This window comes from Anolis carolinensis, unplaced genomic scaffold (assembly GCF_035594765.1).
Source record: "Anolis carolinensis isolate JA03-04 unplaced genomic scaffold, rAnoCar3.1.pri scaffold_9, whole genome shotgun sequence".
Taxonomy (NCBI): Eukaryota; Metazoa; Chordata; class Lepidosauria; order Squamata; family Dactyloidae; genus Anolis; species Anolis carolinensis.
The window spans coordinates 30,139,575-30,165,877 of record NW_026943820.1 but is presented as its reverse complement, the minus strand read 5'-3'; the positions used below and the strand labels follow the sequence as shown (position 1 = coordinate 30,165,877).

General features: G+C 42.7%; 3 protein-coding genes across 4 annotated transcripts in view; 2 read left to right on the top strand and 1 right to left on the bottom strand.

Moving 5' to 3' along the window:
- Positions 1 to 11,394, top strand: part of cpne2 (copine 2) — a 48,013-nt gene extending 36,619 nt beyond the window's left edge. The window contains exons 11-16 of the mRNA XM_008122328.3: positions 2,170 to 2,303; positions 3,960 to 4,014; positions 7,555 to 7,606; positions 8,350 to 8,483; positions 9,324 to 9,560; positions 10,793 to 11,394. Coding sequence (XP_008120535.1) covers positions 2,170 to 2,303; positions 3,960 to 4,014; positions 7,555 to 7,606; positions 8,350 to 8,483; positions 9,324 to 9,560; positions 10,793 to 10,900 — 720 coding nt within the window. The 3' untranslated portion in view covers positions 10,901 to 11,394. The remainder of the gene's footprint in view (positions 1 to 2,169; positions 2,304 to 3,959; positions 4,015 to 7,554; positions 7,607 to 8,349; positions 8,484 to 9,323; positions 9,561 to 10,792) is intronic.
- Positions 11,395 to 12,123: 729 nt separating this feature from the next.
- Positions 12,124 to 24,117, bottom strand: psme3ip1 (proteasome activator subunit 3 interacting protein 1). 2 transcript variants are annotated; one of them, XM_062961907.1, is made up of 7 exons: positions 23,982 to 24,117; positions 20,808 to 20,948; positions 20,336 to 20,434; positions 19,168 to 19,294; positions 14,819 to 14,950; positions 14,213 to 14,280; positions 12,124 to 13,432 (listed from the first exon to the last, which is right to left on the bottom strand). In XM_062961907.1, the coding sequence occupies exons 2-7, from the start codon at positions 20,935 to 20,937 to the stop codon at positions 13,209 to 13,211; spliced, it is 780 nt and encodes a 259-aa protein (XP_062817977.1). In that variant the 5' UTR covers positions 20,938 to 20,948; positions 23,982 to 24,117; the 3' UTR covers positions 12,124 to 13,208. The 2 variants fall into 2 exon arrangements, with proteins under 2 accessions (XP_062817977.1, XP_062817978.1); XM_062961908.1 differs by having other exon boundaries at positions 23,978 to 24,106.
- Positions 24,118 to 24,523: 406 nt separating this feature from the next.
- The window catches only part of rspry1 (ring finger and SPRY domain containing 1), a 28,061-nt gene continuing 26,281 nt past the window's right edge, over positions 24,524 to 26,303 (top strand). Inside the window, exon 1 of the mRNA XM_008122324.3 lies at positions 24,524 to 24,664. The gene's annotated coding sequence lies outside the window, so the exon portion shown is untranslated. The remainder of the gene's footprint in view (positions 24,665 to 26,303) is intronic.

Genomic DNA, 26,303 nt, shown 5'->3' with positions numbered 1-26,303 from the left:
CATAATAATACATCACACAGTCCTGAACACTTGGGAAGTGTTCGACTTGTGATTTTGTGATACGAAATCCAGCATATACATTGCGTTTGCTGTGTCATACTGTGACTTTGTGTGAATAATAATAATAATAATAAAAAATCACACAATCCTAGACACTTGGGAAGTGTTTGACTTGTGATTTTGTGATACGAAATCCAGCATATAGATCTCGTTTGCTGTGTCATACTATGACTTTGTATCAACAATGATAATAATAATAATAGTGTCATCGAAGGCCTTCATGGCCAGAATCACAAGGTTGTTGTGCGTTTTCTGGGCTGTATGACCATATTCCAGAACATGGCCATACAGCCCAAAAACACACAACAACACAACAACAACAACAACAATAATAATTACACTATATAACAAAATTTGAAAAAGGTTCTGTTCCAGGTTTGAAAGTGTTCTTTCCTGTTTCATTTTGCAGCCCTTATTTTGAAAGTAGTTCTTCTACTCCACTGCCACAAATTTACGTTGAGTTGGTTGAGACTTGCTTGAGATATTCATTGAAAAACTAGAACAAAATGTGCATGGAGTGCCATTGCTTGGCTGTGCATCCCTGCCAGGCACAACAATAGAGGAACCCACAAGATTTGTAAGTTGAATGAAAAGTAATGCCTCCACGTTCGTAACTAACTCCTCAGCAGATAGCCGTCCTGGTCTGCGGCAGGTCCTGGCTTGTTCAGCAGACTTTCCTCTGCAGTTCCATTTGGCAGGAAGCCTTACATTGAACGTTTGTGTTGTTAAAGTGCCAAGTATGGGACCCTGCGCAGACGTTCGGTCAATGCGACTTAAGCAACGTGCAGTCCCTGAATTCTTGACAGCAGAAGGTGTCACGCCAAAGGAGATCCATCAGAGAATGCAAGCTGGTTATGGTGATTGTGTGGATGTGAATCCTGTGCATCGTTGGGTGAGTAAGTTTAAAGATGTTGAGGTGGGAACATCTGACTTGCGTGACAAACAAAGAGTTGGACGTCCTGTGACAGCAACCACCGAGTTTCACATGTAAAAGGTTTGACAGACTGATTCAGGACGATCGCCATATCACTCAGAGAGAAATTTCAAGCATAATTGGCATTTCACAAGAACATGTGGGTCACATTATTGCTTTGCTTGGCTGTCGGAAGATCTGTGCACGATGGGAACCCAAGATGCTGACGCCTGAAATAAAAGCGCACAGACTTGAAATTTGCCAGGAACTCCTATCACATTATGAGAATGAAGGTGATGCCTTTCTTCTTTGGGGTGACACCTTCTGCTCTCAAGAATTCAATGACTGCACATTGCTTAAATCACATTGACCAACCATCTGTGTAGGGTTCCATACCTCGCACTTTAACAACACAACCATCCAATGCTAAGGCTTCCCACCAAATGGAACTGTAGAGGAGAGTCTACTGAACAAGCCAGGACCTGCCGCCGACCAGGACTGCCCTCTGTTGAGGAGTTACGAAGGTGGAGGCATTACTTTTCATTCAACCCTCGTACTTGAGCTTTGGGCAGACAAAAGTGTTGCTCATTCCCTTGGCTGCCAAAAGCAACCCTTTCCTCTGTTTGCACCGGCCAAGCTTTACGCGCTGGATCGGCTGCATTTGCAACCCGACGCACTCCCGTTCCTATAGCAACCCTCTTTGTCATCATCATTGTCATCATCCTTCTCTATCTCTACAAAACAAACCTACAAACAGAAATGTGCAGCCTCCGCTTAGGCACATAAACAGGGAACCCTTGCACAACCCTTGGTTGACTGACTAACGTAGATAGGCATGTGTCCATCAAAAATTATTGTTACCTGGCTATCTCTGCTATGATTTCTTGTTCTGTTTTGTACCAGAACTGTAACAAACTGTTCACCAAAAGAAAAGGAAAACACAGGCAGGGGCAAACCTTTTTTTTTTTTTCCTTTTCATTTGGTGTGATTCCAAGGTAGATGTAAGAATTCATGGCTCAAAATCGCCACTATTTTTATTAGTGAAAAATGGAAACCATTCCATAGTAAAGAACTCATGGATCTCAATAAAAGGCTTAAAAGTTGTAAAAGACTTTAAACTTGGGCTCCATCCTGGGAGCCGTTTCTGGTGCAGACAGGGTGGCTAATGAGACGGTGGCTAATGTGTTTCCTTCCAGGTGGGGATCGACTTCACGGCCTCCAACGGGAACCCCCGGGACCCCACCTCCCTGCACTACATCAGCCCCATGGGCACCAACGAGTACCTCTCGGCCATCTGGGCCGTCGGGCAGATCATCCAAGACTACGACACGTAAGTCCTCCTTCCGGGGAAACATCAAGGCCCTCTCATCCACTGACGTCTTTGTTGCAGCTCTGCCGGCAGCGAGTTTCATTTGTCAGAATGAGACTTGATCTCAACACAGAGATAGGTCTACTCCAGGTGTTATTATTATTGAATAATGCACCAGTGGTGCAGTGTGTTAAAGCATTGAGCAGCTGAATTTGTGGACCAAAAGGTTGGTGGTTCAAATAACGGAGTGAGCACCCACTGTTAGCCCCAGCTTCTGCCAACTTAGGAGTTTGAAAACATGCAGATGTGAGTAGATCTATAGGTACTGCTTTGTTGGGAAGGTAAGGGCACTCCATGCAGTCAAGCCAGCAGCCACATGACCTTGTAAGTAAGTAAGTAACTTTATTTTTCTATCCCGCCATAATCTCCCGACAGGGACTCGGGGTGGCTAACACGGGAAAAAAGCCCGAAAACAAAACAAATACAACAATTAAGACAAATTATAATAAATAAAAGATTTATTATATAATTTATATATGATTTTATATATTATATAATTTATATACTGTAATTATTTATTTATAAAATCAACATTATAAAAACAATACATTACATAAATCATAAAACTCATTAAAAGCATAAAATGAGAGAACCAGTTGTTCTGCTCCGGAAACTTTGTTTTTGTGGCTGCCATAAACTAACAACCACAACAACAACAACTTTATTTTGGACCCCGCCTCCATCTCCCCAAAGGGACTCGGGGCAGCTAACATGGGGCCAAGCCCAAAGAACAGACAATGGACAAAAAGTTAAAAGCATATGTAAACAACAATATCAAACAGATAAAACAAACAAATTACAAATGCAATAATACAATATACTGTATATACTCGAGTATAAGCCTAGTTTTTCAGCCCTTTTTTGGACTGAAAAAACCCTCTTCAGATTATACTCGGGTGAGGGTTCTGGTGGGCTTATATTCAGGTCGACTTATACTCAAGTATATATTTATTATTTTTCTCTATTATTATTGGTATTGTTACATTTATTATTTTACTCTATTAATTTTTATTACATTTATTATTTTACTCTAGTATTGTTGTTACTTTTACATTAATTTTACTCTATTTTTATTATTAATAATATATTTATTATTTTACTCTATTTATTATTACATTTATTATTTTACTGCATTTATTATTATTATTATTACATTTATTATTTCACTATTATTATTAAAAGTAGACGTAAGCACATTTACATTGAAGAAGATGAGAATAATGATTTAATCAGAGTTGAAGTCATATCTTAAATTACAGTTTGATGTAAAGATTCAAAAACATTTAAACTACGGATGCCTCATTTAATGTAATTTTATTGGTATCTCGGCTTATACCGGAGTCAATGTTTTCCCAGTTTTTTTGTGGTAAAATTAGGTGCCTCGGCTTATATTCGGGTCGGCTTATACTCGAGTATATACGGTAATTTTATTGGTATTTTAGCTTATACTGGAGTCAATGTTTTCCCAGTTTTTTTGTGGTAAAATTAGGTGCCTCGGCTTATATTCGGGTCGGCTTATACTCGAGTATATTTATTTTGCAATGCCCAGCCTTAGGTTGAGTCCGTGTTCATGTTCCACCTTTACTTTCTCATCCTTTTTGCTGGTTTGTTTTGCAGAGACAAAATGTTTCCTGCCTTGGGTTTTGGAGCCCAGTTGCCGCCCGACTGGAAGGTAAATACAGTCTGTTGTCGAAGTCTTTCATGGCTGGAATCACTGGGTTGTTGTGTGTTTTCTGGGCTGCCTGGCCATGTTCCAGAAGCATTTTCTCCTGACGTTTTGCCCACATCTATGGCAGGCATCCTCAGAGGTTGTGCAGTATACTAGAAAAAAAAATAAGCAAGGAAGATGTATATATCTGTGGAAGGAATTATTTGAAGAATGGAATTAATTTATATGCTTTTAATGCTTTTTAATGTTTGTATAATGTATTTTTACTGATTATTTATTTATTTAAAGTATTTATATTCCGCCCTTCTTTCTCACCCCGAAGAGGACTCAGGGCGGATTACAATGAACACATATATGGCAAACATTCAATTTCAACAGACAAACAACATATATAGACAGACACAGAGGCATTTAACATTTTTCCAGCTTCACGATTCCGGCCACAGGGGGAGCTGTTGCTTCACCATCCACTAGTGGCTGTACTTCCTCATTCCATTCTTCGTGTTTTGCTGGCAGTTTTTATGATGTTGTAAATTAGTTAAATTAGCCTCCCGCATAAAGCGTACCTAAATTTCCCTACTTGACAGATGCAACTGTCTTTCGGGGCTGCATAGGTCAACAGCAAGCCGGGCTATTTAATGGTCGGGGGCTTAACCCGACCCGGGCTTTGAACTCATGACCTCTCGGTCAGTAGTGATTTATTGCAGCTGGTTACTAGCCAGCTGCGCCACAGCCCGGCCCTGTTACTGTTAATAGTTTTAAATGTGTTGTTATTTTTATTGATAGTTTGGCATTGAATCTTGCTGGGGGTTGTAAGCCGCCTTGAGTCCCCTCAGGTGAGAAAGGTGGGGTACAAATGTTGTAAATAAATAAATTGTTGTAAGTAAATTATTGTCTGTTGGAGGCCAGTGAGAATGTGAATGTGTGAATCTTCCCCCGGGCAGGAAGAAGCCAGGACATGAAGCTGGCAAGGCCGTTAATGCTAATCAAGGTGATTAATTAAAGCCTTCCCACTGGTCCCCAACAGACAAGACTTCCTTCTCCCACCCTGGACCTTCCACAGGTATAGAAACCTTGTTTAGTTTTTTCCAACAGACCTCACAACCTCTGAGGATGCTAGCCATAGATGTGGGCAAAACATCAGGAGAGAATGCTGCTTCTGGAACAGGGCCAGGCAAACTTGCAGTATGTTTTCAAGTCGCTTCTGGCATGATAAAAAAAATCTCTCCTAAGGCTTTTATATTCTCTGGCTGGATCTACAGTGCTATATAATCCAGATTACCTGCCATAGATGTGGGCGAAATGTCAGGAGAGAATGCTTCTGGAACAGGGCCAGGCAGACTTGCAGTATGTTTACAAGTCGCTTCTGGCACGATAAAAAAAAATCTGTCCTAAGGCTTTTACATTCTCTGGCTGGATTTACAGTGCTATATAATCCAGATTATCAGTTTTGAACTGGATTGTATGAGTCTGCAAAGGCTTGCTCTTAATGTATTTTTTGACGTTTTTCGGCATTGCCGGAGGGACCGCAATAGAAATGAAGACGACAATGACGGGAAAGATAAGAGTGGTAGACATGCCGCTTTGTTCTCCTGTTGCCATGGGGACGCAAAACGCTTTCCCAAACGAGATGAGTATGAGTAAGACATTTGTGCGACTCAGTGCGCCCTCGATGCGGAAAATGTCACGGAAGGATCATTTGGAAACGCAAGCGGCGCGGACGGGAAGGGCAGCACAGAGCCCGCTTGGCCAGCACTGAACCATCATCATCATCATCATCATCATCATCATCATGGTGATGATAGTGTAGACCAGGGGTCCTCAAACTTTTAAAGCAAAGGGCCGGTCTACAATCCTTCAGACTATGGAGGGGCCGAATTATCATTTGAAAAAAAATACAAACAAATTCCTATGCACACTGCACATGTCTTATTTGCAGTGCAAAACAACAACAACAATGAAAGAACAATACAATATTTAAAAATGAAAACAATCTTAACCAACATAAACCTATCAGGATTTCAATGGAAAGTGTGGGCCTGCTTCTGGCCAATGAGATAGTCAAGTTAATTAGGGTTGTTGTTGTTGTTGTGTGCCTTCAAGTCATTTCAGAATTTGGGTGAGCCTAAGTCTAAAATTAATTATTTACTTACTACATTTATTTACTACATTTATATCCCACCCTTCTTACCCCGAAGGAGACGCATAGCAAAATATTAGCATTATATATTACTATATTGAACTATACCACTATACTGTAATACTATATGTAATATATAACATATAATTAATATTATTAAATGGCATTATTATTGGTATTATATTGTACAACATTATAATATTTTATCAATATTATATGTATATACAATATATTATATTATTAAAACTGATATAAAAATATATTATAAAACTGAGGGCGGGGGCCAGATAAATGACCTTGGAGGGCCGCATCCGGCCCCCGGGCCTTAGTTTGGGGACCCCTGGTGTAGGCTCTCTGTTAACCAGAACTCTCAAGCAAACAGCAAATTCCAACATTAATAAAATGCTGTTTTTATAATACAGCCCAACTGTTATATTTAAGCTTACCTTTATTTGCCTAAATTTGCTTTTAATGGCTTCACTTCAATGAAGGCTTAAACGAGGAACATTTTCTCTTTTGTGGACGCTTAGGGCACGACTGGACTTAACGTCAGGGGAAACCTTTACCTTTTTCTAGGGCCACACCTGTCTGGCCAAGGAGGCGAAAAAGACGGATGCCCAAGGGCAGGGCTGGGTTTCCTTATGGTATTTGGGCAGCTCGTGTGCAGAACCTGTTGGATTATGGTTGTATGTGTGTGAAATGTAAATCAAGTGTTTTCTGCCGTTAGGCAAGAGTGAGTGTTTCAGTAATGAAACAGTTAACAGCAGGCTAGTTTTGACTGACAGCCTGCTATGACCTATCAGGCATGATTTCTGGCCTTGGAAGTTGGGGACTGTGCAGACTGAGGAATGTGTTTTTCTTATCTCTGTGAGTTGAGCTGGTGCTTGCCGAGGCAAGAGGCTGAAGAGAATGCCAGCTCAGAGCGATGGCTTTTGCTGTGCTTAGTAAATATGTATTATAGCTATTGAATAAATGTTTGGACCAGACTACAGATGTGTTTGAGTCTGACATTTGAACAGAGGAATTGGTGTGGCAGACGATTGCAACCAATTCATCCGGGTGCTGGAGAAGATGATTGATGGAGCTTGAAGAATCCCACCCGGCTCGCACCCTGACCTCCACGCTGACGGAACCTGTGTCACCCTGAAGCTGCACCAAACCAACCCAAAAGTGACCACAGACCTGGTTATGTTTTGGTCCCTCTTCAGAATTATTGCCATGTTTCCAAAATAGGGAGCGCATGGAGTTACAGAGGAAAAGAATTACACAATGAGTACATAAGGTTACCTTTGGTGTTTGAAACGGAACATTAAGAAAACTGTTTTGAAACTTGCCCTGAAAACGTGATGTTTGCAAAAGGAGTTCGTTGTAACCTCTGCCTTCTCCTTCTTCTTTGCTTCCAGGTGTCTCATGAGTTTGCCATCAACTTCAACCCCACCAACCCTTTCTGCCTTGGTAAGTGAGAACTTAAGTCAATCCTGGATGCCTCAATAAGAGGCAAAAACACATCCCTTTGGCCACCCAGGTCTGCCTCAGCTTGGACAAAAAATATTCATTGACATCATATATATGAGTGATGGAATCCTGGCGACCGACAAAACAACAAAACTAAACACCCCACAACTCGAAAATTGACAGTACAACCCCTCATCCACGCCTCTAGGTTGATACAACAAAAAGAAAAGAAAAATAAAGTCCTAATTAGAGGGAGAGGAATAATTGTTTTTATCCAATTGCTGCCATTTAGAAGGCTAAGCTCTGCCCACTTGGTCTCCTAGCAACCCACTCAGCCCAGGGGACAGGCAAAGTTAGGCCTCACTTAGGCCTCTTCCACACTGCCTATAAAATACAGACACCACCAGACAACGCCACAGCAACGCGTGGCCGGGCACAGCTAGTTCCTTAATAGAAGCGTTTGCCTCGGAGCCCAAGACATCATGTGATGTGTGCAGGGGAAGGCATTTAATTTCATTGCACAATGACAATAACGTTATTCTATCCTACTCCATCTGAAGGATGGAAACTATCTTAGTTTGAGGATAGTTGGAGGAACGGAGGAGGAAAAGAGTCCGAGACGGAGAGAGAGCTGCTAGATTAAAAGACCACGGAGCAGAAAGTGGGGCTGGCTTGAGTTTATGGGTCATCGGAGAGAGAGGGGCCTCCAAACGTCACCCGAGTCCTCTTCTGCTTCCTCGCAGGTGTAGACGGCATCGTCCAGGCCTACTCCACCTGCCTGCCACACATTCGCTTCTATGGGCCGACCAACTTTTCCCCCATCATCAACCACGTGGCCCGATTCGCAGCCCAGGCCACGCAGCAGCCGGCGGCAACGGTGAGTCGAAGGGAGCATATGCCTTACCGGTTGTCACTTCTCCAATAATGTCGTAGACGGAAACTGGGATGTGTGTGTGTGTGGCCAGGCAGTATCGGAGTGCGATCAGGATTGTCCCCAGCACATGATGCACTCAACATATGTGTGTGTTTGCAGAGGCCGCACGGGAAGCTCAAGGTGCAAGAAATAGCTGCACAGACAGGACTGTGAACACTTGTTATTATGCTTCTGAAAGAATTAGATGCAACGAGCAGTGCGTGCGATTTTTGTCAAGAGCACTGGTGTTGAATGGCGGATACAGTAGAGTCTCACTTATCCAACATAAACGGACCGGCAGAACGTTGGATAAGCGATTATGTTGGATAATAAGAAGGGATTAAGGAAAAGCGTATTATATTATATATATATATATAAATACAGTAGAGTCTCACTTATCCAACACTCGCTTATCCAACATATTCGCTTATCCAACATTCTGCCGGCCCGTTTATGTTGGATAAGTGAGACTCTACTGTATGTGTGTGTGTGTGTGTGTGTGTGTATATATATATATAATTATAAATAATTGAAGTTTTACCTTATCAGATAGAGTAAATTAACATTGAAAGAGTGAGAACATTTGATATATCTCTCTCAATGAGTCTGAACCAATTCCGCCTAGTTTGTGGCAGCCAGGTTGTCGCAGGCTGAATCCCTGGCGCTCCATGTATCCGGAAACAGCGCCAACGGCATAGGCGGAAATAGCGCACGGTGCCATTGGGCCTCCTGAGGACCCACCAACCTGGAATAAATGCCACGGCCTTGTGGGGGGTCTGAGGTCTGCTCCTGCTCCCCTTCCAGCAATACTTCATCCTCCTGATCATCACGGACGGCGTCATCAGCGACATGGACGAGACCCGTCACGCCATCGTCCAGGCCTCCAAGCTGCCCATGTCCATCATCATCGTCGGGGTCGGGAACGCGGACTTTGTGGCCATGGAGTTCCTGGACGGAGACAGCCGCATGCTCCGCTCTCACACCGGGGAGGAGGCCGTGCGCGACATCGTCCAGTTTGTGCCCTTCCGCGAATTTCGCAGCGTGAGTACGGAAGGCGGTCCTGGAGATTTTGTCGTTTGGGAGTTGTAGTTGTTGGGATGTGTAGTTCACCTACAATCAAAGAGTATTCTGAACTCCACCAATGATGGAACTGAACCCAACTTGGCACACAGAACTCCCATGATCAACAGAAAATACTGGAAAGGTTTTATTTATTTACTTACATTTATATCCCGCTCTTCTTTCTCACCCCGAAGGGGACTCAGAGCGGCTTACAAATCAAATGTACATACAATATATTATTAGCATAGCACAATATGAGCATTAAATTACTATATTGTACTATATAATTTTAGGGTAATATTATTAGGATATTACATTTAATATATAATACATAATTAATATTATATTGTATTATTAATTAGTATATTATACTACATTATAATATTATCAATATTATAAGTACATACGTACAATATATTGTATATTTATAAATTATTATATATTATATATATGTATATAAAATTAGCATAGCATGTTGCTATGGCACAGGAGACAAGATGGAACTATCTTCCCGGCTCTCCCCGTTGCTCTGGTCTTGGAGGTTTGGAAGGCATTGAACTTGAGTTTGGGAGTTGTAGTTCACCCACATCCAGAGAGCACTGCGGACTCAGTGATGGATCTGGACCAAACTTGGCATGAATATTCAATAGGCCCAAATATGAACACTGGTGGAGTTTTGGGAAAATAGCCCTTGACATTTGGGAGTTGTAGTTGCAGAGATTTATAGTTCACCTACAACGCAAGAGCATTCTGAACACCACCAAGGATAGAATTGGGCCAGACAAACTGTGAATCCTATCAAGAATTTCTTATTACCATTATTTCCATGTACAATACTCTATGGTACGTACATTTACCGATCTTGCATGCTCCGGTGCTCTGTTTGTTGGGCATGCTTCCAAACGAAAACTTTCCTAGGTCTTACTTTCTGGGGAGGCCTTATATTTAGCAATTCAGCAAAACCTCTACTAGGTTTTATTTTCAGGGGATGTCCTATTTTCAGGGAAACAGGGTAGGAAACCCCCAGGAGCTTTGTTCGTTCTGCCACGCAGGAGGACGCAATCAAAACACTCCCAACAGATGGCCATCCAGGCTTCAAGACGTCCAAAAGAGGAGACCTCGGCACACTCCGAGGCGGCCAATTCCCAAGTCCTTCCTCACGTTTGGGTGGAACCTCTTTCCCTGCCCGTGATGCCCTTCTTGTCTTGCAGGCGCCCAAGGAGACCCTGGCCAAAGCGGTCCTGGCGGAGCTCCCGCAGCAGGTGGTCCAGTACTTCAAGCAGCAGAACCTGCCGCCCGTCAACTCAGAACCGGCCTAGGGAGGGAGGGGCCCCCGCTCTCCGCCTGCATGTCCCCCAAAACGTGCCAGTCCCGGGCTGCATGCCTCACGTGGTTTCAGAGCGTTTCGTATTTTTTTATTTAAATGAGTTTATTTTAAATACAAACCAACCCAGATCTCCCTTGAAAACGCAACACAAGCAGAGTCTGGATCGCAGCTCACAAAGGAATCCCGTTTCCAGTCCAGGATGCCTCCTCTCCTCGCTAACTCCAAGAACCCGTTTTTAAGTATCTGAATGTACTTTGTATGGTTTCCTTTTGTTGGAACAGGAAAACATTTCTACAACCGGAACTCGGTTTTTCCCCGCAGGCTGTCAAATTATGATTGATGTCTCCGTGCCCAAAGAAACGTGGACAGTTTGTGGATGTGTCGTACTTGTACTTCTCATGCGCCATCTGTCGTTTTTATACCGTGTACATGTTCCTCTTTGTAATACTCAGGTTAATAAACAGACTTGGACTCTTTGCAGCTTCACGGAGCTCCCGCGGTCGGTGTCCTCAACTCTGGTGGAAGGGGAGGAACTTCCTGGGGCAGGAACAGCCCGGGACAAGGGGTGGAGGAACCGTGGCAGGCCTTGTGTCCACTGGAAACACTGGCAAAGGTGGGGTAGCTTTTGCTTTTAATGCTTCTTTTCACTCATATTTATTTTATTTTATTTACAGCATTTATATCCCGCCCTTCTCACCCCGAAGGGGACTCAGGGCGGATCACATTACACATATAGGCAAACATTCAATGCCTTTTAACATAGAACAAAGACAAGACAAACATAGGCTCCGAGCGGGCCTCGAACTCATGACCTCCTGGTCAGAGGGATTCATTGCAGTGATTCATTGCAGCTGCTCTCCAGCCTGCGCCACAGCCCGAGCTTGTTTTCTTGCCTTGCAATCATGGCATGCCTTGTGTCCACTGGAAACACTGGCAAAGGGGGCCAGGTGGGGTAGCTTTTGCTTTTGATGCTTCTTTTCACTCCTAGCGGCTTGCTTTCTTGCCTTGCAATGAATGAGACTGACTGGGAGCCTTCTGAGCTTTACAAAACACTAACGAAAAGGTTTGGGGGGTCAGCTTCGATTCTTACGTTTTTGGAGCGCTTCAAAAAGACTTTCAACTTCCAAAACTTCCAAACTCTTCCGATTTTTACGAGTCATTTGCACACCTCTACCCTCCAGCCCAACGCTTTGCCACACAGGAATACACTCCCAGCACAGTTACTCGCAATTTATTCAACAATCACAAGGTACTTCCCAGGCCAGGACACTGCTTTGCGTCGCTCCTCATTGTTGCACTCACCCCATAGCATCAGCATTCTCTCTCTTGCCCCAAACTGCCCTTAAACGCAACTAGCCCTCGAAGACCAACCCCCTCCTGCCCCCATGACCTTACCCTGAAGGCGCCAGAACCTGCCTGAACTTGGACACCCGAAGGAAAAAGCCCAACAAGGTGACCGTGATAAGCAGACGGGTCTCCAGGGAAGACAGTTCATCATTATTGAGTTCAATCATCAGCCCTCTTCCTGCTGGATCATTCTATGTCAAGGGGTCTGAACGTTTAAAAAGTTCCCACCATCATGCTCTCCAATTGTGTTCACATTTTCGCTGTAGCGCCAGCAACTACTGCAACCAGAAACCTCACATTTTGGGAAACTTAGCTGAACACCTGACTGTCGCTACAGCTCAAATTTGAACAAAATTTGGTGGGAAGGTTTAGACCACTTGCCATGGAATGACCCTGCTATTCTTGAAAGATACATTAAAACCACAGACTTAAACATCACCTGCTCTTCCAATTCTTCTTTCTAAAGCCAATCACTATCACATATTCTTGTTAATATATTTTTTAAAGAATTCAGCTATTTACCCAGCCCCACCCTTATGCCGCAAGGAGTCACGCTTTGTGCCTTTGTGGATATTATCTCAGGATGAACAGTCACAGAAAACACCACCTTCCCCAATTTATTATTGTTTTGGCGTGCCTTCACGTCGCTTATGACTGACGGCCACCCCGTCGTGGGGTTTTCTGGGGCAGAAAGCGTGCAAATCGCCCAGAGTCGCCCAGTGAGCTTCCAAGGCTGGGCAAGGGCTGCAAACCCTGGCCTCCGGACAGTTTCAGAGGAAATGAGGAGAGAGAGACGTGCACAACAGCTTTGCATACATTATTTTGGTATTCGGAGAGAAGGAAGGAAGGATGGACAGGAGAGAACCGATTTGCTCGGAAGGTGAACCTGGGTGACAAAGGAAGCCTGTCTGGTTCAAAGAAGTCCCACGCGAGCGGCAAAGGGCGGAGGGGTCCTAGAGCGGGGCGTCAAAGAAGTTGCTTCCGCGGAAGACGGAGGAGACGATCTTCCCGGTGGAGTTGATGGTGCCCTCGCTGTCGGAGCTGGACTCGGAGTCGCTGCTCCCCGAGTAGGCGCCCAGGCCGGGCAGGATCCCGATGCAGACGGCCGCCGAGGGGCAGTGGAGCGTGGGGCCGCTCACGGAGACGCCCCCGCCCAGGGGGACGCGCGGGGGGGACCCTGCACCAGAGAAAGGGGAGAGAACGGACAGGCCGGTCACCGGGGCTCCACCACAGCGGGCCCAGAGAGGCAGCCGGGGGCTAACTGGGGCCGGGACTTCATCACATGCAATAACAATAACAATAATAATAATAATAATATGCCTCAAGTACACTTGGAAGTGTTCGACTTGTGATTTTGTGATACGAAATCCAGCATGTCTGTCTTGTTTGCTTTGTCTTAATAAAATAATGATGATGATGATAATAATAATAATAATAATAATAATAATAATAATAATAATATGCCTCAAGAACCACCTGCTAGTACCACTCACATACATTTACTCATTTATTTACTTCATTTCTATCCTGCCCTTCTCACCCCGAAGGGGACTCAGAGCGGACTTACAAAATCGGCAGCTATTCAATGCCATAAATACAATACCATAAAATAAACAGTTACATTAAAACCAAAAACATTGTCATAGAATCCTAGAGTTGGAAGAGACCCCATGGGCCATCCAGTCCAACCCCATTCTGCCAAGAAGCAGGAAATCGCGTTCAAAGTACCCCCGACAGATGGCCATCCAGCCTCTGCTTCAAGGCCTCCAAAGAAGGAGCCCCTACCACCACCGTCAGAGCAAGGCTTTCTCTCCATGCCACCACCTCCACAGGCCTGTTTTTTCAATTTTCACATTAACCTAGAGAACCCCTTCCCACAACTGGCCCACCAGTGAGATGTTCACAAGGACCATTCGTCCAGTGCAGAACTCCCTCAAAGACACGGAAACACTGTTACCTGTCGCCTTGTCATGGTCCGGATCTGGATCCAGCTTGAGTCTCTTCACACTGTTGGCACCGTCAGAACTACAAGACAAGGCAACAGCAGAAAGAGACATGGGCTTTGAAATATAAACACACTTGAGAACTTTCACTCCAAGTCCCTCCGTGAAGCCCCGCTGTGTGAACTGGGGTGTGTGGACCCACTTTGGACGGAGGACAACTGGCCCCTTGGGCTCCCAACAGAACAAGCACCAGGAATTTTCACTGAGCAGACAGCCAGGACTAATGGACCTCACAGAGGCCTTTTGAGCATTTCGAACCAGATGACAGGTCCTTGGGGCTCAACCAGAAGAGCAGACCTTGTAAGGCTGATGACACCTGCAATGCTATGTCAGGAATGCCAAGCATACCTCTACCTCCTCCTCCTCCTCCTCCTCCTCCTCCTCGCCTTTCTCTCCGCTGCCAGCGTGCACCCCCCCCCCCCGAGTTGCCAGGGGAAAGTGTGGGTATCCAGGCAACATTCAGCGGCACTTCTGCAGCCAGGCACGCAAGGAAAATACCACTCTTTGGAGGAGGCTTTTCCTTTGCTGCCTTGCGACTAACAAGGAACCGCACGACTCACCTCCTGTGTTTCACTGCTCCGGCCAGAAGCTTCGCCTGGGAGAACTTGCCCTTGCTTTCAGCAGGTTTCGCCACCAGCTTCTTCTCTGCCTCGTTCTTCTTCAGGTCCGCACTGGCCCCCACTTTGGCCAAAGTGCTGTGGATTCAAGGTTCAGGACCAAAGGGCATTTGAGGAGGGAGCGCAGGGGTGGAAGGAACCCAGAGGCCCAATGCACACCGCCCACGGTGTCGGCTGAATCACACCCCAAATGGGCAACAACAATTTTTTCAAACCGTGTGCGCATATACCACATTTCCCTGAAAACAAGTCCAGATCTTATATTATTTTTTGCTCCAAAAGATCCACTAGAGCTTATTTTCAGGAGATGTCTATTTTTTTTGTGTACAACAATATAAACGTATTAATTTACTGTGTTGTCGAAGGCTTTTATGGCTGGAATTGCTGGATTATTTTCTGGTTAGGTCTTATTTCTGGGAAAACGGTAGATGTATGAATGTACACATGAACTAACACTGGCAGGCACACATACAACCCCTTTATGAATTTGCCTTTGATCAAAATGACTAAGCCAATACTAACATGCTTTGGTCTACGAAGAGACGCCACGTCTCAACGGGAAAAGCTCCGCAAAGTGACAATGCCACAGGAAAAGAGGGCGGACGCATTATAGCACAGAAGCAATGGCTCTGAATCTGCAAGACCCAAACAGTTGTCATAGAGACCTCTCGCTCGTCATGTGGCTACACGCAGGAACAAAACCATTATCCAGTCATTCAAGTAAAATCTGTAATAATTATTTCCTCCATCACACCACGCTGTTTCATATTCTACAACAAGACTTCAGCAATCTCAGGTCCACAGCCCATCCCACGCCTTGGGTTCAGCATGAGACCAATACCTTTGCTGAACGACCCTGATGCATCCTAACTCCCAGCAGAGTGAAAATTACACAGATGGTTCCAACTGAGCAAATGGAAATTCATGTGATAAGCATTTAATCCTTTTGTGCTTTGCGATGGTCCTACAGAATCTTCCCCTTCTGAAGCTGAGAGTCCCACTGGAAAGAAATCATCCATTATGGAGTGGAAAACATTCCACGGGAAAAAGGGTCGCTGCTTTAATTTTTTTCTATGCAAAATTTCCATACCATCTCTCTCTGTTCCTCTCCCTAGTTGCCTGGCTGTTGCACAGCAATACTAGAGGGAGTGATTATACCACGTGACACGTTTTTTGCTCCTGGGTTAGAAATGTCATTTCCTAACGGGTTCTATCATAACAACATGGGGAAGGTTGATTGAACTGCAAAAACTTTTGTTTTTGTGAGGCATTCTGCAGCACATGGTGATATAGTTTTCCAATGAATATCTCATAAGAGTCTCAGCCAATTCAACATAGTTTGTGGCAGCCACTAAAACCACAGTAAACCACAGTACTGCCCATTGGTGTCAATGGGGAAATTCTCTCCCATTGCGAAATGTTAGCTTAGGACGGGAACTTGCTTGAAAATCAAAGCCGAAAACCAAGTGGCTAAATAATCCCTCCATGTCCTTTGTGAAATCAGTATGTAGTATCATCTTCTGTAACTGGTGCTTATTTTATAACCCCAAAGATTAAAGGCAAGGACACCGTCACTATCACCTGCGGAGTGGCCATGGTTAGATCGGGATGCCTGTCACTACGTTTTGTAAACAAAATCCTTGGCGCCACCTGGTGGAGAACTATGCCGACAGAAAAAGGAAAAGGCATTTGGGAACTTCTAAATGCCCTTTGAAACAACCTACAAAGCTGTTACTTATGGGTGCGTTACTTCTCTCCGCGCATATCCCCAGGAACTCTGGCAACCCACAGAAGGATAGATAAATGTTCTATTTGATGCTGATTCTGCCTTTCTCCCAATGTGGGACCCAAAGAAGCATACTTAGAATCATAGAAGCACAGAGTTGATATTGCTATTTAAAATAGCCCATCAAACCTAGCCTTCTAAATGGACCACTGAGAGTTATTAGAGCATGTTTACCAACTACAACTGGGGTTATAAAGCGCATATCTAACACACTGTGAGATGCCTTGCATATGCATCCCAAATCATGCAAATGGGCCTGTTTGCACCCTTGTTTCTTGCTCCCATTGACCCCTTCTGAACTGAAAGATTCCTGTTTGAAGTGGATTCACTAAATGCATAAGCAGCCAAAGAGCACATTTTCCAACCAATGTTCCCCATTGTGGCCTCCAGCAAGGCACAGCCGGACTCGGGTGACCCAATGAGCACAGCAGCCGCTTCCTTCCTCCTCGTGCTCCAACAGCCCACCCTGAAGCAGGAACTAAATATAAATCCTACAAATGCCCAGTTGTCATCCTTGATAAATCAAGCAGAAGCAAAAAAAACCGGCAAATGAAACAATCAAACATATGGAGATTGAACTATTATGGACCTTGCAGGAAGGACCGGCTAACTGGTGGGTGCGACGCCACAGGAATAGCTCGCGCCTTCCACACTTTCCCTTCTGGGACCTTTCCCGTTGGCAAAATACTACATGGAATAATGCGTGGCTATCTGCAGCACATCTGCATCTGAGAACAAGCAGAGGCTTCTTTCTTGCAGTCCACTTGAGCTGAGCACATCAATGCTCCCAGGCAAAGCAAAGCATCTGGGATATGTTCATGCCTCAGAAAAAAAAGGAAGGGCAAAGGGGAGAGAGGTTTCCAGGCACACTGTAGTCAGGCAACAGTTCCAATAAAAAACGGGTCTTATTGCCACGCTTCCCTCAAAATGCCTCCGTTTGGAAAGCACACGGCTAAATACAATCACTGGTGGACGCAATGTCTGTCAAACTGGGCAAGAGGAGCATGGGCGCATACTTGATTGCAGACATACTAGAAATCTATCTTTCATGACAGCCTTTTCCTTGTTTACATTCAAAGTATGGTGCCATGCCAGAATTGGTTTAAAATATCACAAAATAACCCGAAAGATGAATCTTCGAAGCACAGTTTGGCTTTATTTGCCTGAAACATGTCCTGGCTTCATTCTTGCCTGGGGAATCATTTGTTCAGAATCATTAGCTGCCCCTGATTGATTCATGTCTAAAATCCCTCTGTTTTCAGAGTGTTGTTCTTTATTTACTGTCCTGATTTTTAGAGTTGTTTAATACTGGGAGCCAGATTGTCTTCATGTCCATGGTTTCCTCCTTTCTGTTGAAATCCCCCACATGCTTCTTGTGGATTTCAATGGCTTCTCTGTGTAGCCTGATATAATAGTTGTTGGAGTGCTCGAGCATTTCTGTGTTCTCAAATAATATACTGTGTCCAGGTTGGTTCATCAAGTGCTCTGCTATGACTGACTTCTTTGGTTGAGTTAGTCTGCAGATGAACACAATCTGGCTCCCAGTATTAAAAACCTCTAAAATCAGAACAATAAATACGGAACAACACTCTGAAAACAGAGGAATTCCAGACATGAATCAATCAGGGGCAGCTAACGACTTTGAACAAAGGATCCCCCCCCAGGCAGGTAGAAGCCAGGACATGACATAGAATCATAGAATCATAGAATAGTAGAGTTGGAAGAGACCACATGGGCCATCTAGTTCAACCCCCTGCTAAGAAGCAGGAAATCGTATTCAAAGCACCCCCGACAGATGGCCATCCAGCCTCTGCTTAAAAGCCTCCAAGGAAGGAGCCTCCACCACGGCCCCGGGGAGAGAGTTCCACTGTCGAACAGCTCTCACAGTGAGGAAGTTCTTCCTGATGTTCAGGTGGAATCTCCTTTCCTGTAGTTTGAAGCCATTGTTCCGTGTCCTAGTCTGCAGGGCAGCAGAAAACAAGCGTGCTCCCTCTTCCCTATGACTTCCCTTCACATATTTGTACATGGCTATCATGTCTCCTCTCAGCCTTCTCTTCTGCAGGCTAAACTGCAAGGCCATTAATTGCAAGGCCATTAATGCTAATCATGGTGATTAATTACAACATTCACCCTGGACCTTCCACATATATATAAACCTTCCTTGCTTAGTTTTTCCTATATACCTCACAACCTCTGAGAATGCCTGCCATAGATGTGGGCAAAACGTCAGGTGAGAATGCTTTTGGAACATGGCCAGACAGCCCAGAAAACACACAACAACCCTGTCTCTGTATAAGCCATAGATCTGTTGCCATCACCTCCTCGCAAACCTATCTCCGCCCCACATTACGAGAAAATGATGGGTTCATGAACACAGCACTGCTACTGTGGCCGTAGTTCTTCAGTTCACAATGACCACAGACACACATCTCAGAGCCAAAAAGCCCACCCGCCCTTTTTTACCTCTTAAACTGGAACAAGAGGCAAGACATGCACGACTGAGAAGGATATTCTGTACTCATTCAGCTCTTTGAGGTCTTCCTCTCGACGCTGCTTTTCTATCAGCGTTTGCTGTCGCGAAACTTCATCGAGGAACTTGGTCTCATCTTCATCGAGCCCCCTGACCATGTTCTCTGAGGGAAACAAGAGAACCATCTTGGCTCGATGTCCACTCTACATTTCTGCACAATCCCAACTCTGCCTTATCTGTTCTTTCTGTGCTTTAAGCGTAAAGCATGGGTCAGGAACGTGATCACAGGCCACCTGCAAACCCCGAATGGCATTTTCCCACTCTCTAAAGCCCAACAATAGCTCCCAATTTACCGTAAACAAAGTCTGGTGCATATGACAATAGGCAGGGGGGAAAACCCTATTTACACAGCCTGCTCACAATTCCCACCCAACTATACTCAAATATCTCAATTTTCATCTATCCAAAAATGATGACAAGAAGTGCTGCAACATCACTTCCGATTGCCATTTTAATAATAATAATAATAATAATAATAATAATAATAATAATAATAATAATAATAACTTTATTTTTATACCCCACCTCTATCTCCCCAAAGGGGACACAGAGCAGCTTACATGGGGCCAAGCCCGAATAAAAACGATAGCAATATAAAACACAACAATAGACAAAAGACATGCACAATTATAAAAATTTATACAGTTTTCAGCAGAACGGCAGAAGGAAAGGGAGGCATTGTGGTTTGCGTGGCTTTAAGAGTGCTAATGGGGAAGCCACACTTACACAGTTGCCCACATGTAGAGACACCAAATAGGCCTGGGTTGCAGAAGCCCAGAGCACATTCCCACAATATGATGCACACAATTCCTCTAGAAAGATTGACAGACAGACAGACAAGACAAAGAATTTGAATATATGCACCCAGGCCTGAAAGCCCAGGATTTGAGTTTATGGTTAAGGTTAGGAACAATATCACCTTGTGTTGTCGAAGCCCATGAACACCTCACATACACGTCTGAAGTATGTGTGTTGAGCTGTTTGGTCACACACTGAAGGTATTAAAAATAGATCTGCAGGCACAAAAGTTGTTTGTGCAAACCAAACGTCCCCATTTTGGGCCAAATTTTTACAGGAAACAGAGAGATGTAAAGGAACTGGAGACATGGTGTGTTGAATCTACTGGCGTCAAAGAAACACTTACTGAACTTGAACTGCTCTTCGAATTCCTGCTGCTTCTTGTCCTTCTGCTCTTGAAGCCTTTCATAGAGCGACCGGGGGTCATAAATTTCTTCAGGACATTCTGGGAGGCAGAGAAGGAACACATTTTGAAACAAACCAGTGACAGTACAGGTAAAATTTGGAACATTCTCTGGAAAGCTCAGTAACCAGCCTCAGGAGGTTGTAAGGTCATTAGCCCAAATGCTTACCCCAATATAAATGTCGTAAATAAATAAATAAGACACCAAAAAGACAAAAAAACTTCAGCAGAGATGCCTTTATTAGGCAATCCTACAAACATTATATCAAGGAGAACCAGGTAAGAAGCTGCTTAGAAGCCTAGCAACATCATACTTTCCATGATGCAGACAACTTGGGAGTTTTGACAGGCCCCATGACTATACTCAAAAGTTCTCCAAGCGTCTCTTTTCTGCAATCCCACAACAATAAAATACCTTCAGGGTCTTCAGGTTTTCGGACCTTCTCCCATTCTTCCTGCCTTCGCTTGCGTCGCTCTTCGAGCTCCGACTCTGACACAAACCTTTTGTTGATCACTAAGTCAGCACTACCTTCTCCTCCGTCCATGATGGTGTAGCCTGTGTGCAAAAGAAGAGAGTGAGGATCAGGACCATCCCTACTCTCTGCACACAGACTGTACTCCTAGTTTCCTTTCGAAACTAGGCTGCACAAATGTGGAAAAGAAAGTCACCAGTGGATTTGTGTGTAAAAGAACTATAAGATCACTTTCAATAGTGAAAACATATTCCTGCACAGAACATGCCATCTTTCTTAAATGAAAGTGATGATGCCCTTAAATCATTATATGAGTCCTGTCTTTAAATAGTAGATCTCTTGACTTTTAGGAGTCTTAGGCCTGCCCTTCTCTGAGCAAATTAACATTGATAACTTGCACTTTTGGCCCAGTTTCTCTGGATCCAACTCAAAATTTTATCATATTTTTGTATGCGATTTTTTATGACTTGTTTTATTGCTGATTGATTATTTTATTGCTCTGTTTTTATATTGTTGATGTCCGGGCTTGGCCCCATGTAAGCCGCCCCAAGTCCCTTCGGGGAGATGGGGCGGGGTATAAAAATAAAATAATAATAATAATAATTATTATTATTATTATTATTATTATTTTGACTAGCTGTAAGGAATGCTCTCCATTAGGAAAACTGTAGATTTAAGGAATTATTTCTAAACCATATTATTATTAATATTATAATAAAACAATAACTAAAAAAGACAATATTCTGCTGGGTTCAGGATGAAGAATGAACAGCATTTAGTCTGCACAAGCTGGACATAAAATCATCTCTGTGTTTAAAAAATGGGGAAAGTGGTATCTGCATGCTTTACAGGTTGAAAATCACATTGCTATTTAGGAATCACAGAGTGCGTATATAATGTGATACAGTTACACAATTTTGTTTAGCATAAAGATAACTGTGTTTGGTATAACAAAAGTAAGGGTTAGTTAGTAATTGCAAACTGAATTTTTTTAAAACATGAAATTTTGTAACAGATGAAGCAACAACGTCCTGAACCCTCTTTGGTTTTGTTACTTTCTTAGCAACTGGAAAAAACAATGACAGAATAAACCATCCAAGTTAGTAAAATGGAAAAGAATATTTCATCTTTTCTCGTATTTCACAGTATCAAGCAGACACTAAGCACTCATTCCCATATAAAGAACGGAGAAAAGGATACCAAGGCTAAGGGTGCATCTACACTGCAGAATGAATGCAGTTTGACATCACTGGAACTGCCAATGTTATAGAGTCCGGGAAATTGTATGGTGAGAAGCCGGCCTCTTTGGCAGAGAAAGCTTGCAAAACTACAATTGCCAAAGTGTGATGGTGCCTCATCCTGCATCCAGAGAGCACTGGACCAAGCTGACGACGGATCTGGGCCAAACTTGGCACACAGACCCAGCATGGTCAACTGTAAATACTGGCAGGGTTTTTGGGATGGTTGACCTTGGGATCCAATATACAATATAATAATATAATAAAATCATAGCACATTATTTGATATATTATAGTATATTCTAATGATATTGTATCATATCTATATAATTAATAAAATATGTATTGCAATATGATATAATTCAATAAGATGTAGGATAAATATACTATAATAATATAATATAATATATGATGTAATATAATAACATAATACAATAGTATTGTCTTATTATATTATATTGTTTACTGCAACAATATGACGTAAGTAAATGATATACTATAATAATAATATAATATGATATAATGTCATATAATACAATAATAGAATAATATATATACTATGATAATAACATGATATATATGATGCAATATAATAATGCAAAATATTCATATAACATAATTATATCATATTTTATTATATACTAGCTGTGCCCGGCCAAGCGTTGCTGTGGCGAAGTATGGTGGTATGGGAAATAAAGTATTGAGGAATTGGTGGTAGTTAAGGTCAAGGGTAAAGGTTTTCCCCTGATGGAGCTTAGCCTTCTAACTGGCAGCAATTGGATAAAAACAATTATTCCTCTCCCTCTAATTAGGACTTTATTTCTCTTTTCTTTTTGTTGTATGAACGTAGAGGCATGGATGAGGGGTTGTGCTGCCAAGTTTAGTGTTTCTGGGATGTGTAGTTTTGTTATTTTGTCCTAGGCTGAAATTTCATTACCCTTTTATATATATAGATTATAGCACATTATAATTGAAAGGAATCATATTTTAATAATATAATAATAAAATATGATATTGTTTGGTACAATAATATTCTATGTACCTACAATATTAAGGTGTTTATATCATTGACTCTAAATAATTATTTTCCTGCCTGTAATAATAAGATATTCATAACATATATAGTATCATATCTTAATAATAATAATATAATATAATAAAATATATTAGATAATATAATAATACAATATAATAATATATTATCATATTGTATTACATATTATAGTATATTATAATTAAATAGTATCATAATAATATATTATAATAATATAATATAATAGGATATTGTTTGGTGCAATCATATTCTATGTACCTACAATATTAAGATGTTTATATCATTTAATCTCAGTAATAATTTCACTGTCCTTAATGATAAGATATTCATAACATATATAGTATCATATCTTAATAACATAACAATAATAAAATAATAAAATATGTACTGAAATATGTAATTCAATAATAAGATATAAAATATAATATAATAATATAATAAGATATGATCTGATGTAATTGCATAATACAATAACATAAAATATCACATTTTACGATATTATATTATAGTATATTATAATTATATGGTATCATATCTTAATATTATAACAATAATATATTATTTAGTGCAATAATATTCTACATACCTACAATATTAGGATATTTATTTATGTATATCGTAATTATTTCATTGCCATTAATAATAAGATATAGATAACAGACATCAATGCTGTGTGAACATCACGAATTACCGCAGAGTTCATGAAGGACATATTTACTTGCTTAAAACCAATTAATATTTCACCAATTAGGGCTACTTATGCTTGTGTTTATCCTAATTATCCCATTTTCCCTTCAAGAGAAAGAAAAGGCCCACGGACCTACCTGTCCGCCATGGAAACCCGCAGCGGGGCCTACTCCTCCGTCCGAAGCCTAGTTTGGAGTAGCAGTCCCGGCTCCCACCAATGGCACGCCTTTTTTCAGCGGCGACTTCCTACACGCCCAATGGGGGCTCGCCTTCCATTCCCAACGTTCCGGGGCTTCACCCAATGGGATGGCGAAGTCCGCTAAAGCGGAGAGGGGATTGGTTGGAAAAAGACGGACGGGGCGGGGCGACGGAGGAGGCCAACCTGTCAGGTTGCTTCTTCTGGGGAGAGGGAGGCTTTCCTCAATCCAGAAGGGGCTTTCCTCAATGGGATGGCGCGGTGTTTGGAAAGCCAAGCGGGGATTGGTTGCAAATAGTCGAAGGGGATTGGGCGAGAGAGGAGGCCCTCCATAGGCTTCACCCAATGGAATGGCGCGGCTCGCTAAAGCCGAGAGAGGATTGGTTGGAAATGGATGAAGGCGATTGGGCGAGAGAGACGGGGAAGGGGGCGTGGCTGGTTGCCCAGGGAGACGGGGCCTAGTCGGCGGGCGGAGCCTTGAGGGGAGGAGGCTGGGCCCAGTTCGCCGCCTTTCCTGAGGGAAGGAAGGAAGGGAAGGGAAGGGAAGAAGGCGCGGGGATGGCACGAAGGGCGCTCTGAGGGCCAGGAAGGCGGCGGCGGAGGAGCCCGCCTCGCCAGGCAGCGGTGAGCCCCGGCCGGAGGGAGGGAAGGGGGCCCGGCTCTGAGGGGAGGGGAGGGGAGGGGAAGAAAGAAAGGGGCGCGAGGGGAGATTCACTTCCGCGGGTCAAGTGTCAGGCACAAAGGTGGTGGCGGCGGCGCGCGTGTGTGTGCAAGGGTATGGGGTATAGGGTCAGCAAATAACAGTAGTGCTCAGAATAGAATAATAGTAGGATCCTGCAAATAACAGTCGTAGTAGCGTGGCAGGAATAATAGTAACATTAGTATCATCATCATCATGATATGATCTTGCAAATAACAGCCGTACTAATATGGCAGGAATAATTGTCAGAATAGAATAATAATAATAATAATAATAATAATAATATAGGTGGGTTGCTGTGGGTTTTTTCGGGCTGTCTGGACATATTCCAGAAGCGTTTCACCCACATCTATGGCAGGCATCCTCAGAGGTTGTAAATAAAAAACAAAACTCAGAAAAAAGGGGAATTCAGGGCCAGCTAACACCTCCCAACAAATGATTCCCCCCAGGCTTTGAAGCTGCAAGGCCATTCAATTCTAATCAAGCTGGCCATTTGCAACATCCACACTTGTTTCCAACAGACAAGAGTTCTTTCTTTCTCCCACCGTGGACATTATTCCACAGATATATAAACCCCACTTGCCTAGTTTCCAACAGACCTCTGAGGATGCTTGCCGTAGATGTGGGTAAAACATCAGGAGAGAATGCTTCTGGAACATGGCCAGACAGCCTTGAAAACTCACAGAAACCCAGTGATTCCAGCTATGAAAGCCTTCGACAACATATTATACTGTAATAATAATTCTGCAAATAATAGTAATAATGTGGCAGGAATAATATTAAGAATAGTAAAGTAATAGTAGTAGTAGTAGTAATAATAATAATATATGATCCTGCAAATAACAGTGATACTAACATGGCAGGAATAATAGTAAGAATACAATAAAAGAAGTAATAATAATAGTAGTAATCATGTGGCAGGAATAATAGTAAGGATAGTATAATAATAATAATAATAGTAATAGTAATAATACAATACAATACATTTATTAATTCTCTGACCAATAATATTATAAGAATAACAATCCTGAAAAGAACAGTAGTGCTAACATGGCAGGAATAATAGTAAGAATATAATAATCTTTTAAAATAGTACTAATGATAGCAAGAATACTAGTAACATAACAGTTGTGATGGTAATAGTGACAGCACTAATACAGTAGCCATATTTTAAAAGAGTACTAACAGTAATCCTAATAGAATAGTATACCATACAGCATATAGATATTTAACATAGTATAATGTAATATAGTAATAATGGTGGCAATAATAGTAGCAAAAACAGAAGTACACGGAGCCATCAGAATGCAAAGGTATCACTCTCTCAGCCATCCCACTTTTGGAGAATTTAGGATTGCCTTACTTCGTAAGTTTTAGCCTGCATTTCAGTCGCCATAGGTTGTGTGCCTGACCATGCAAATGCTGTCAGATTTCAATCCCTGATTATTATAGTAATGTTTCCTGTTAATTTCAGGCCTACCCAGGTAATTCTTTTCATCTAGAACTAGATTCTTAACTCACTTTTGCTTTTCTTCCATCCTGGTGATAGTGACCTTAAAGGGA